Source organism: Saccopteryx bilineata, chromosome 2 (genome assembly GCF_036850765.1).
Source record: "Saccopteryx bilineata isolate mSacBil1 chromosome 2, mSacBil1_pri_phased_curated, whole genome shotgun sequence".
NCBI classification, from domain to species: Eukaryota; Metazoa; Chordata; class Mammalia; order Chiroptera; family Emballonuridae; genus Saccopteryx; species Saccopteryx bilineata.
The window spans coordinates 121,088,222-121,102,385 of record NC_089491.1 but is presented as its reverse complement, the minus strand read 5'-3'; the positions used below and the strand labels follow the sequence as shown (position 1 = coordinate 121,102,385).

The window sequence follows — 14,164 nt, the reverse complement described above, 5'->3', positions numbered from 1 at the left end:
AGGGTTTTGGCACTAGAAAAGTTTTCATTTTTGAATCATGTTTTATTGGATTTTCACCTATATAAACTGAAATATAATTACAAAATAAAATATTTCCAATCAGCCACTAAAACAAATTAGATATCCTTGCTTAAACAAAAATTAAAATGTTAGGTGAACATTTGAAGAGTAACTTCGAGATAGGAAAATCCTCTTACTGGATTGATTTACAAAGTCAATTCAAAACACACTTCCCACCATTAACCTACTGACCAGTTTAGCTTCCTTCTCAATAAATTCTTTCTTCAGCTCATCCTCTTCCTTTTTCACCTGCTCCTTCAGCATCTGCTGATTCCTCTTCTCCTGCTCAAGGGCTGCCTTCAGGGAATCCACTTTCCCTTGAAGCTCTAACTTCTGCTGAATCAAAAGCTGTTTGGCCTCTTTGAGATTTGTTACCTCCTATTTAAAAAGGCCAGAGACAAATCACCCTTTATAGTAAATATTTCTTCTCTAATGATATTCTTAAAGTTCAGTATTTCAAACAATTGTTTAAAAAGACACAAAATTATTTACTTCCTCCTCAACGGTCATTTAAATTTAAGTGATACTTTACATACATACATTTTGATAGAATTATGTAAAAAATCTCTACCCTCTATTTCCCTTTATTCACTTAGTGTTTATTGGTCACCATGTAGGCATCACATACTGTGTTAAGTTCCAAGGATTACACAAAGATAAACTATGTTAGGTTCCAAGGATTTATACAAAGATAAACTGCTTTAAGGAAGTCATAGTCTGGAAGAACCTAATGATATAATATAGAGATAATTAATTAAAAGTATGCTGATAGACATAACAGGTATTATGAGAGCACTCAAGAGAGAATCTTTCTCTAAGAAAATAAATCACAGTTTCCAGAGCAAATTATAAACAATTAGTTTTTTAAGTAGCACACTCGCTTTGCTTATGACAGGAAAAATATTCAAGAACTTATTAAAGGATTTTAGGAAAAAGACAGTTGAATAAGCATAATTCCTTAAAACATACCTTTACCCTTTCTTGCTTGTGGGTCTTGAGTTCTTCACTTAGTTTAGCAATTTCTTTTCCTTGTCTACATTTAATTTCTTCTATCTCTGCCAATTTAGCTTTTTCATTTACTAGTTCTTTTTCTTTCAATGACTATAAAAAATGATTAAAAAATGTTTAAGTAAACACTTAACTGATGATAATGTAATCAAAATGACTGTTACTGTTTATGACACTGTCTCCGCCTCTTTCTACCTAAGTTAACATGAGAGCAATTACTTACATTCTCTTGCCTCTGGGTCCTTATTTATATAATGTGAACAATAAGGTCATTATAAGGACTAGTTAGAGTTAATGTTAAAAAATGCATAGTGGGCCCTGGCCAGTTGGCTCAGTGGTAGAGCGTCGGCCTGATGTGCAGAAGTCCCAGGTTCAATTCCCGGCCAGGGCACACAGGAGAAGCGCCCATCTGCTTCTCCACCCCTCCCCCTCTCCTTCCTCTCTGTCTCTCTCTTCCCCTCCCTCAGCCAAGGCTCCATTGGAGCAAAGATGGCCCGGGTGCTGGGGATGGCTCTTTGGCCTCTGCCCCAGGCGCTAGAGTGGCTCTGGTGGCGGCGGAGCGACGCCCCAAAGGGGCAGAGCATCGCCCCCTGGTGGGCAGAGTGTCGCCCCCTGGTGGGTGTGCTGGGTGGATCCCGGTCGGGTGCATGCGGGAGTCTGTCTGACTGTCTATGCCTGTTTCCAGCTTCAGAAAAATACACAACACACACAAAAAATATGCATAGTGACTGGCCAGTAAGAAAATTAAAACATTTAGCCAAACTATCATTCTTATTCTCCTTAATACTCTTATCATTATTGCCATTACTACCATTACCTTTATATAAGACACCTGAGTTAGCAGTAATAAATATTATCTAATTTAATCTATACTAGGTAGTTCTTTTTAATCCTCATTCTTTAGGTAAACAAATGTTCTGAAAAAAATAACGTATTCATAAAGTTAGAGGTAAAACAATATCATGGTCTCACTCATCCACAGCCCTTGCAATTAAAGGCCCATGAACAGCAATTCTCCCAGAATTTTCTAGACTTGAAGTACAAATCATGAATTCATTCCAGCTTTACCAGCCTCACTACTATAAAACATCCCCCAATTTTTTTAATTAAAGAGCATTTCAGGACTTGCACAATTTACACATACCAAGCACTTCAAGAATTGTACACTTCAGAATAATATCCTATCAGCATATGGAAATATATAATTTCAATTATGAAACCAAGAAAAAAAATGTGCTCCCTAGAATCTGAATTTCTGTCTCATACAGAACTTTAATTTTTAAATGTACTGGTCAGATAATACAATGTTTTAAACTTTATAACAGAACCAAGGGCACACGATACAAAGTGTATTTGGTATTTTATTGAGTTGTACACTTGAAACCTGTATGGTGTTGTGAACCAATGTCATCCCAATAAATTCAATTAATAAAATAAAATAAATAAATACAATGATATATACACATACATCCCCTTTGAAAAAGCTGGTTCTTAATTTTAGGAGTTCTTAACAAGCTTATCAATTACTTCTAGACCTTTTATTGTCTCACTTAGATATCTAGAGGATGGCATCTTATACGAAAAATAGTTGAAGGGCTATAATAATATATATAACCAAGGGTCTCTGGTATGAAAAATAGATTCATTTTTAAAACTAAAAATAGCAAGTAATAAAAATGGATAGCAATGAAGGAGGCTATTAAGAGGTACCTCTTAGAATTTAAATTCCAATGACCAAAACTGTTTTATCAAAAATTACAAGTCCAGCTTGGCCTCTGCGGTGGCACAGTGGGTAAAGCGTTGACCTGGAATGCTGAGGTTGCCAATTCAAAACCCCAGGCTTGCCTGGTCAAGGCACACATGGGAAGTAACTATGAGATGATGCTTCCTGCTCTTCTCCCCCACTTTCTCTCTCTCTCACTTTTACCTCTCTCTAAAATCAAGAAATAAAATCTTTTTTAAAAAAATTAAAAGTCCAACTGAGAGAGCTCTTAAGAACAAAGGTGATGCCTGCACTGAGAGTAAGAGGCTGACTGGATGATCTCTGTGACCACGGTGCCTCGAGGGCTCTAGACTGCGTCAGGAATGAACTACCTTGTCCTTCTGCACGTCCTGCAGGGCAGCACACTGCTCCTGTAATTGCTGGTCTTTCTTTGCTGCTTCTTGCTCCAAAGTAGCCTGGGCAGCCTTCAGTTCTCGAATTAATTTATTTTGGTTTCCAATTTGATTTCTGTTTGAAATCAAGTCCTCTTGTGCTAGAGAAAGCTTCTCTTCTACAGACTTAAAAATAAAACAATTTCCCCAATTATTATATGCCATTTCTTTTTGCAAATATCAACAGAAACATAAGTTCACATAGGCATAGAGGAAAGCAATAAACAATAAAAAGGTAGTTTGTTATGCCCTTCAGTAAGATCATATAAAGGAGAAAAAAATGCTATGTAATTAATTTTCTTGCCTATGAAAAACATTTATAACATAAGATACTTAATAAAGTTGAAGTACTTCCAACACCTCTAGAAATAATCTATAAATATTTACTGATATGAAGGAATATCAATTAAGCAGAGACCATATCAAACACTCAGAGAATATACATGGAAAGACATGAAAAAACTAAAAAGAGATATAGTTAAATGCTATGTTATATGTACATACAGGGCAAAAGTAGATATATTTGTAAGTAACAGAAACACAGAATTTATTCTTATATTATTTATTAATTATTATATTATTTTCCATGCAAACAACTATAAATCTACATTTACCCCACTGTGTATGTTTTATAGGATCTGTGACATCTGTTGACATGCTAAAACCTTTAATAAATAAAAAGTGTTTTCCTGTCTTGTTAGACATCAGGGCTCTGTTTCTGACGAGGCCATCAAGCCCTCTGACATTCCACCTGTGTAGAAGTAGTGCTGTCTATTCACATAGTCCATAATTACTGTCTGCTCTAAGGTCTAAATATTTTGAGAAGCCAACATTGGTGGAAAGGGCAAGCTTTCTGACCTATGAGTTTCATTTGGGGGCAGATATGGTAACAGTTGAGTAGCAGAAAGGGAAGGAATCTTGCCTCTCTCCACTGCTATTGCTAAGAACCAGCAGGAAAGGGAACTAACTCAAAGATGTTCTTCCGTCATCTAGAAGACTTCGTCTTTCTTATTCTAGAGATGTAGTTTCCTTGAAAAAGAAGCAAAAGACATAATTCTGGTAGGATTTCTGCTGGTTAGACTTGGCTACATAAGCTCTCAATAAGAAATAGATAAAGGCCCTGGCCGGTTGACTCAGAGGTAGAACGTTGGCCCGACGTGTGGAAGTCTCAGGTTCAATTCCTGGCAGGGCACACAGGAGAAGCGCCCATCTGCTTCTCCACCCTTATCCCTCTCCTTTCTCTTTATCTCTCTTTTCCTCTCCCTCAGCCAAGGCTCCATGGGAGCAAAAGTTGGCCCAGGTGCTGAGGATGGTCCCATAGTCTCTGCCTCAGGGGCTAGAATGGCTCCAGTTGAGCAGAGCAAGGCCCCAGATGGGCAGAGCATCGCCCCCTGGTGGGCATGTGCCAGGTAGATCCCAGTTGGGCACATGCAGGAGTCTGTCTGTCTGCCGCTCTGCCCCATCCCCACTTCTCACTTCAGAAAAATACAAAAAAAATACCAAAAAAAAGATAAAAATAAATAAATGAAGACCTTATTTAAGGGACCTTTTAAGCTTTCTGAAATAAGTCCATTCCTTACAAATAACTCAGTTCAGAAGTCTTTCTGATGTAAATTATATTTCCATATTCAATGGCTTCCTGTAGAACACACACACACACACAAAACAATAACAACTCTAAGGTTTCTTTCTCAGGAAAGACCTAAGGTCCCTTCATTAATCAAGTAGGTAACCATTAATTAAGTACACCACTAGGTAGACAGGAGGGTATAAGATGGTTCTGACTAAAGAAAATGACAATGTAGCCTGGGAAACAGAACCAGAATGTAATACAGAAGCTGACCAAATGCACAGAAAAATGATGAATGTGAGAGCTTTCTGTAGAATGTGTTTATAGAAGGCTCCACAGTGTATGTGGAAAATGACCTAAGTATCACAAGCAGAGAGAGTGATTTCAGACAAAAAATAAAATTTGATGATGCCTCTCGTCCATATAGTCTATAACAACTGTAATTAGGTGACAGAGGCTAAAGAAGACTAAGGCTTGCTACTCAGGGATTTGCCTACTCCAGTGGGAGTGGAGGGGTTAAAAGTAACAGTACCCCCAATCTTTGACCACAAGAATTCCAAAATGCTCATAGAAGCCACACAAAAACCCAGTGAATAAATCTTCAAATTCAAGTCCAAAATCTGAACTACTCTTTTTCTGAAGATGTCAAGATTCATTGGTCTTTCCTTGCTTCTGAATATTCATCTATGTCATTCAGTGTTATATTGCCATACATTTAAAATATTCCTTTTGTTTCACTGCAGACCATGTTATTTTCATCTGCTCAGTATCTCTTCCCTTTGGGAACTCCTCCCTCCTACTCAATGGTTTAGTGGGGGCTACCTGGAACCCATCCACTCCCATTGGAATAGGCAAATCCCAGAGTATTTCAACTACCAACCTTGACCCTGAATGAATTCCCCAATCATGTTATAGCTAAATGTACTGCAAAACACTGTATGCACTAAAAACACTGTAGCTAAAGAATTTCTGCAGTGTTCTGTGCTAGGTTGTGGTTTGTTGTTTTTTTTTTGTCCATTCAACAATTTTCCCTTTCTTCTTTCAAAATAAAACTTTAAAAATGTTAGGTATTTTTTCTTGATGACTGATGAAAATGACATAGAAAAGAGTACTAGGTGAGAGGATTTATATTAATTCTAAACTTAACCTAGAATTTTCACTTCACTTAGGTTGTTAAGTTTAAGTTAAATTCCACTTCTATCTTTCCTTAACAACAAAAAATAGTACACAGCACAGACAATTTGAAATATCCAGTCAACAAACTTAAGAATTTCATAAATAATCCAGCAGATGGGGCTAAAAGCATAGATCAAGCCAAACTGTCATCTTCCATTCTCCTGGTGCCTTGGTATATACCAGCGGTTCTGCCTCAGCTCACAGATGGTAGCCTTGCCTTAGGTAGGTGTCAGGTTGTAAGAGTCCGAACCTCTCCCTTTATTATATACAAGAATATAAAATATCACTCAAGCAAAAGAAAAATAATGGCTGATAACTATGTTTTATTCTGGTCTATATCATTTGAACTTCCTTAGGAATTTACTTCTTTTTATAAAAATTAACTTCCTAAGTAGTTCAGATACTTCTCATTTTGGAAGCATTAATATAGAATTTATCAGAATTCTATTTTATAAAACAAATTTTAGTGAAATTATGATAAAAAAAATAAAAAGCTATGAATCAGAAGAACTAGATCTAATCACAGTTCTGTTACTAGACTAGGCCTGTCACAAAGCACGCTGGGCCTCAGTCTACGCAAAGAAGGTCTTAATCTACACAAGGAAGCTTTAGAATAGAGGAACTATCCATGGTCTGTTAACAGTAGCCTCTACCCTATGTCTTTCACTTTGTGCTCATATTTACATTTGAATGATTCTTTCATGTATAAAAATATTAGTACATGATGTAGCTTTCAGGCATAATGACAACAGTTGTACTAGTACTACTATGTGATGTTCTTGGGTAAAATACATTCATATGAAAAAAAGGAGTGTGATTTCTGTAGGACTTCTATGATCTGTCAAGTTTCATCTCTTCCATCAACTGAATACCCTTCAAGTTCATTCACCTTCTCCATCCTTACTATTACCAGCCTAAGCCACCACCATCGGCAACCAGACTCTTGCAAAGTCTCCTTTCTAGTCTCTACATTCAGCCATGTTCCCCCACAATCCATCCCTTATCCGGTAGCCAGTCATTGGCCAAAAACATAAATCTGAGTAGTCCTTCTAGTGGTTCCCTACTGCCTAAAAATAAAGTTCAAATTCTTCTACAAACCTTCCTTGATTTTCAATAGTGTTGTAAGGAAAAAATAATAATTTGAAGCTACTTTAAGAGCATAGCAAATAAGACACTTTCTATGTTTCAGAAGCTATTTTTTTCTTATAACAACTTTTTGAACTTAAATATATACAAATATGTTACATATATATAATTCTATCTGTTAGTGCTATGAAAATTCTTTTACCCAATTTCCCATTTCTGTGTCAAATTACTAGTCACCACTGACTCCTTGCACCTCTATGTGCTCAGCCCTCTGTTTCAACTTGTCTCTCTCATAATTTCTTCTGTTCTACCCCTTTTAACCTTAATTCTAGTTCTACTCAACTTACACCTTGATTATTGGAATAAATGGAGGAAAAAAGGGAGATAGCCTCTTAACTAATCTCCCTAACACTAATTTACGCCAGGTCCAATCCGAGCTGTCTGTTAACCACTGCCAGGTTAAGTTGCCCTAAAGTACTGTTTTCTTCACTTCACTCCTCTGTTTAGACTCTTCATTTCCCCCCAAATATGAAGTACAATCATCTTTGCTAAACATATAAGATCCTTCACAATTTGATTCTGATATTTTTCTATTTAGTGAGAGGAGGGAAAGCGGAGACAGACTCTCGCATGTGCCCCCGCCCTGAGGTCCACCCAGCAAGTCCACTAGGAGCAATGCTCTGCCCATCTGGGGTGTTGCTCTGGTGTTCAGCAATCAAGCTCTTCTTAGCACCTGAGGCAGAGGCCATGCAGCCATCCTCAGTGCTAGGGGTCAACTCACTCCAATCAAGCCATCGCTGCAGGAAGGGAAGAGACAGAGAGAGAGAGAGAGAGAGAGAAGCAAGAGGGGAAGGAGTGGAGAATCAGATGGGCGCTTCTCCTGTGTGCCCTGACTGGGAATCAAACCTGTTACATTCACACACCTGGCTGATGCTCTACCACTGAGCCAACCAGCCAGGAAAAAATAATTTCATTTTTAAAATGCATGTTACCCCCAAAATAATTAACAAGCATAATATTCCACAAATATTAACATATCTTTGCCCATGTGGGTTGAAATCAATCATTTAATGAATATCTATAAACAACTTACTAAGTTTTTATGATATAATATAGCTTACTATACCTTAAGGTCTTGCCTTGTGGCAAGAAGTTCAGATTCCTTCCCATAGAAATCAGACTGAAGCTGTTTTAAATCTTCCTGACATTTTTCATAGGTGCTTTGTAACACTGATATTTTCTCCTTCTCTGCTGCAAGTTCCTGTGCTGCTTGCATTGACTGCTGCTGTAATTTATTCTCAAGTTCTGTCTGAAACATACAACAGTTATTTAAAACCGTATGCATACCAAAAGCCAGTTACAAATATAAAAACCCACGCAACTAAGAAGTTTCCTAAGAACAAATTGAACTACATTCATGCCCGATAATTCTTCTACTTTAGTAATGAGTAACATATTTTGCTTGTTAGTTCATTTTGTTTGTTAGATTCCACATACAGGTATTTGTTTTTCTTTGATTGGCTTACTTCACTTAGCATAATGTCCAGGTCACCCTAATAACTAAAAAAACAACAAAAATGAGTAACATACTTACCTTATAGTAACAAAGTTAAAGAATTACAAATCCAGCAAGTCCCAATTTCAAAACCAAAAAAATGAAAAAGCAATTAAATAGAGAAAAAAGCATTTCACTGGGAAGTCCTAAGTATCAAGGTCTCAGGAGACGGAGGGTAACAACCACATTCTGATGGAAGATGCAGTGCTAGAGGCTGTAGAAGATGATATAGCTTAAAGTTAAACTAAAGGAAATTTCTACAGGAAAGAAATTAAAAAGCCATTACTGTGTTGAAATTATTATTTTCTTTCTCCCTGAAATTAAAAAAATAATTTAGGAAATTCTACAGGTCATCTTTATTAACATGAAGGCAGAAAATGAAAATCTTCCAAAGGTCTAACTTCTCTAAATTCTAAACTTTTCTTTAGTCAAGAAGATTCAGAAGATTCAGAAGCTACGTACAAATTATTACATAATCAAAATACACGCATGCACAATATGAAAATAAGCACTTGGCTACTGAGGTTTGCTAGCAACCATCTTGTTCCAAAATCCAAAAGTTATGTCTTTGTCCACATCTTACTTGGCCTCCCAGCAGTACTGGAAATAGCCAATGATGTCCCTCTGAGAAACATTCTTCAATCTGGTTTCCAGGCACCTTATATGTTAGGTTCTCCTACCTCACCAGTCAGGCCTTCTTAAAATCTTTTGCTAGCCTCTATTTTTCTATTGAACTCTCAGTATTATAAAGCCCAAAGGTTTCTGTCCCTGGCCCTCTTTCAGTCTATATACAGTCTCTCTCTAAAAGATCTCAACTGGACTCTAGGCTTCAAATATCATTTATTTACAACTGACTCCTGAATTTACATCTCTAACTTCAACCTCTTCACTCAAACCCTGGGCTCATTATGTCCAAGTACTTCCCTAGCATCTCCACTTGAATGACTGTTAGTTACCGTATCTGTCTCAAGCAGAACTCTTAATTAATGACAGCAACACTGCTCATCAAAAAGCTACTACTCCCCCCAATAAACATGGTCATTTATCCAAGTGCAAAACTCACAAACCTAGAGTTATTCTTGATTCCTCTTTCCATAACCTCATACCATTTAATCTATCAGTGAGTCCTGATGACCCGACTTCTAAAACATATTCCCAAACCATCCACTTCTAACACTTGAGTTCAGGCCATCATCATGTACTGTTTCTCAATACCTTCCTTCCTTGCTTCTTATCTCCCTGTAGTCAGACTGTACCATTCTCTGCTCAAAATTCTACAATCTAATTGTCCTTAGAATAAAATCCATCCTTCTCTGTTATAATCTACAAATTGGCATGTATATGTTTTGGTCCCTGTCTACTTCTCTGAGCTCATCTTATATTACTCTTCTTCTCTTCCACTTAACCTACATCGGTTTTCTCTTTTTAGAAAATACCGTGCTTGTTATAGCCTTAAGGTCTTTACACTAGTTGTCTCCCCTGACCTCTGCATAGATATCTCTTGTATTCACGTATCAGATCAAACCTCTTCAGAGAGGCTTCTCTGATCACCCAACTTTTAGTAGGACTCTGTCCCATCACCATCTTTCACAGTACCCTATTTAGTTTCTTCCAAGAAAGTGTAAGCTCTATGAGAACAGGTTCCTTGTCTGTTCCTGGCTATATCTCCAACACCCAGAATTGTGCCATGGCACAAAATAGGTGCTTAGTAATATTTCTTGAATAAATGAATGACAAATAGATTTGAGGTGGAAAAGCCTGAAACATCTTTTAAGAGGCTATTGTAATAGCCCAGATAAGAGAAAAAGATATCCTGGATTGAAACAGGGCAGTAGGAAATGAGGAGAGGGGATGGATGGAGATTGAGGAGGCATCCTAGCAGAAGGTGTGCTAACTTCCAATAGAGAAAAATGGGGTTGGTCTCCCCACACACTCTCTGGTAACACCCTATGTCATCTCCCTTTCATTTCCTGTAATTTAGATTTTTTTATGATGAGTTTATGGACATCTTTTTTTCATGTTGAAGACTGTACTGTATTTATATATTTCCTTTTGTGTTCTTTCTTTTTCATAACCTTTTTGGCTCTCTACTAAGCCCTCTGCGAAGTCTCAACAATGGCCATAAGCTCTTCAGGCTTGTATTTGGGACTTCCTTATCTTTATTCTGACAGACTGATTCATTCGTTCATTTTAAAAAAAATTAGTGATCACCTTTGTGAAAAGACACAGCCCTCTGACTTTGAGGAACTCAAATCTAGTTGTCCAAATCTAGTTTCTGCTCTAGTAGTGGAAAGGTTAAATTTAAAAAAGCAAAAAAAAAAAAAAAAAAAAAATGGAGTAAGCCAACAGTTTGAACACTGTTTTAATAGCATTAACCCCAAACTCCCAAAGGAGAATATAGAAGGGTCAGTCGTTGATAATTTATCTTTCACAAACTGATGTTTTTCTCTAAAACAAGTCTGATCACATTTCTCCCTTATTAAAAACCTTTCGTCCTCCAATATTGAAAATTAAAAGTGGATACAACTGTACAACTTCTACTGTGATCGGTCTTCTAATCTTATCGCCTTATCTCCATTCACTTCTCCATTTACCTTGCACTCCAATAACTAATGTTCTAAATAACATTTTTAAAGTTTTGCAAACTTTGCTAATATTTTTCCAGTCTTTGAAATGCCTGACGTCCATCTTTTATTAATCTTGCAAAACTAAACTCATCTTCAAAGGCCCAGTTCAAATGCTAGCTCTATTAGAAAGGCAGTCAAAATTTTGACTAAATTTCCATTTTTCTTATATTTCTATTTAAATTCTTGTTTAATTCTTCTCTATTGATTGCAGTTTTTTTTCTTTACATACCTGCTTCCTCATTAGATTATAAGCTACTTCAAAGTGGGGGACCATATATTATCTGTATTCCCACATAAGGCTTCGAATAAAGTGGGTACAGAAACTGTTGACTTACAGCCTACTTGCTGGATACTTATCAATGATTCCTAAACAATCATATATATATTTATATATATACATATGAGTATATATAAATGTACATGTATGTGTGATTATGTAATAATTACATGTAAATAAAAATATGATTAGACATAAATATGTACATATAAAATATAAGTGTGTGTATATTTTATATATGTGTGTGTACACATACCCGATATGCATCTACATGCATTGAAACATTATCCTTGGTTTTCCTATTCATTGTGGACCAGTGATAACTTTGTCACAGACCACCACTGCATGATACTAGTCTGCTATACTTCCATGTACACCCAACAACTATTTTGCTCCCATATTGCACTGGGAACAGTACTAGATGTTTTAAATACATTATCTCAATCACTACAACAATTCTATAATCACGTTTTATTTAGCTCAGAAAGATGAATCATGTCCCAATAAACATAAAAGTAAATTTTCTTTGTTGCAACTCATCTGTGTTATCATATTATCATAATTATAGTTTTTATTCTCATAAAATGTAAACAAATCACTACCTTCTGTGAAACAGCAGTTTTAACTTCTCCTTGGAGTGCTTCAATTTGCTTTGTCTTCTGCTCAGTGAATTGCTTTAGCTCATTTATGTTCCCCAGAAGTTGCTGTTCTTCTTTTTCCTTTTGTTTTAAATTATTCTGGGCCTGTATGACTTGTCCTTGCACTGAACTGAGTTCCACCTTCAACTGATTAGAAGTCTAAAAGAAAAGAAAATCTGTTGAGTACTCATTTGTTCATCAAACGCACATCTACTCAGTATCTACCACATGCCAACCACCAGAAACTACTGAGTCTGCGCCACAGGTAGTCAGCAGTAAGCCAAAACTAAATCCCTGCCTCTGTGGAGCTCTCACACCAACGCTAATGACTTAAATGACACAACTGATTAATCTTCAACTTTGTTTAATCTTAATGCTCCCTTTAAATTTATGATTATGTATTTGGATAGAGCTTGTAAATGAACTAGAGTAGTATTCTTTTGTGTCATAGAAAATAAGAATATCAACATCAATTTATTACTATAATGTCTGTCTTTCTAAAATATTCTCAAAATGCTAACTGAGCCTGCTGCCCATGGTTAATCATAAAGAATAACTCCACATTAACTATGATAAAAACTAAAACCATTTTTGGCAAACATGTTTAGTTCCTGTCTGAGGACACTAAACTACACCATACAATAGTTTCCTCATTTAGACAAATGGGACATATTTTGCTACTACTTTGTTTTTACAATAACTAGCATATATTTCTGTTCAAAATTATATATGTCATACTGAGGTTTCTCTGTGGTCAAAGTGAACTACCACTGTCTCATACTCTTCCAGCCAAAGTCATGTTTTAATGTTTCATGTATTTTTTATTAACAACATAATTTGAGTATTTGACTGTGTTCAAAGTTACCTTTAAAAAAAGTTTCAGTACTACCTGCTGATGCTTCACCAATTTCTGACAAAAACGGAAATATTTTTGTGTAAAATAGGAATCAGGTAATGTAATAATAATGCTGATTATGCAATGATTAGATATAATAAAATAATAGCTAACACTGATCATTTATTTTGTTATAGTCAGTGTTCTGAGCACTTTAAAATATATTAACCCATTTATTTCTCACAATAATCCTGACACAGATTCTATTATTAGCCCCATTGCACTGCTGAGGAAACTGGAGTACAAAGAGATTAAGTAATCTGCCTAAAATAAGGCAAGACAGCATCACTAATACATGCACAGTCAGTAAATATTTGTGAATGATCCGGATTCAGAGCTTGGGCTCTAAACCACCATAATTTCGTATTAAACACTTGTCAGGAGTAGGTTTTGCTGCTTTATCAAGTCAGATAGATCTCTAGAAAGCTACATGCCTGAACTCTAGTTGCTAGGAACATATTTTCAGAGAATAACAACTATTTATTAAAACCATTTATATACTTATTTATGTGCTTGTTTTTGACAGAGAGCAACAGAAGCATTAATTAAGGAAAAAAAATTCTCTTGATTGTTATTCAACCATTATTAAATATACCATTAATATAAATGTCCATGAAATAAAGATCCCTTGAAGAGACATTTCTATGGAAAACCTATCAAGATTTTTTTCCAACCATAGTAATATTCCTTAATTTAGATTACCTAATTTAACTCAATAATTAATTGACCCAATTTTACATTTTTATAAAATTATAATCCCCAATTTGGGGCCATTTATTATAAACTAGCTTAAATCTCTTTAGTAATAGGTAGAACATAAATTATAGTTTTAAACTCTGTATATATGATTCATTGTATTTCAAAGAAATAAACCTGCCTTTGACTTAAGCATCAGTGTGAAAATATTTTTAAAATATAAATACCTTTTATGCCTTATATATTTTGTTATTTAAAAAAATCTTACCTCTTTCTCTTTTTCAAGTGACTTTTTCAGTTCACTCTGTTCCTTAAGTGTGTTTTCCATCTGTACTTGAAATTGATGCTTCAATTCTTTGCAAGTTTTTTCCTAAAAAAAAATAATAACTACTTTATGCATAAAATATTTGTAGAAAGTTTAA

The 14,164-nt window shown here is 35.7% G+C and overlaps 1 protein-coding gene and 1 non-coding gene across 3 annotated transcripts in view; one reads left to right on the top strand and one right to left on the bottom strand.

The window, feature by feature from the left end:
* EEA1 (early endosome antigen 1) overlaps positions 1–14,164 on the bottom strand; it is a 137,881-nt gene that overhangs the window by 4,381 nt on the left and 119,336 nt on the right. For both annotated transcript variants that reach the window (XM_066257761.1, XM_066257760.1), the window contains exons 20-25: positions 14,011–14,112; positions 12,116–12,310; positions 8,181–8,363; positions 3,163–3,348; positions 1,030–1,161; positions 253–438 (exon numbers count right to left, since the gene is read on the bottom strand). In XM_066257761.1, the coding sequence (XP_066113858.1) occupies positions 253–438; positions 1,030–1,161; positions 3,163–3,348; positions 8,181–8,363; positions 12,116–12,310; positions 14,011–14,112 (984 nt within the window). The remainder of the gene's footprint in view (positions 1–252; positions 439–1,029; positions 1,162–3,162; positions 3,349–8,180; positions 8,364–12,115; positions 12,311–14,010; positions 14,113–14,164) is intronic.
* TRNAI-GAU (transfer RNA isoleucine (anticodon GAU)) lies at positions 1,384–1,459 on the top strand. Its single transcript has one exon. It is a non-coding gene; the product is annotated as a tRNA-Ile (tRNA).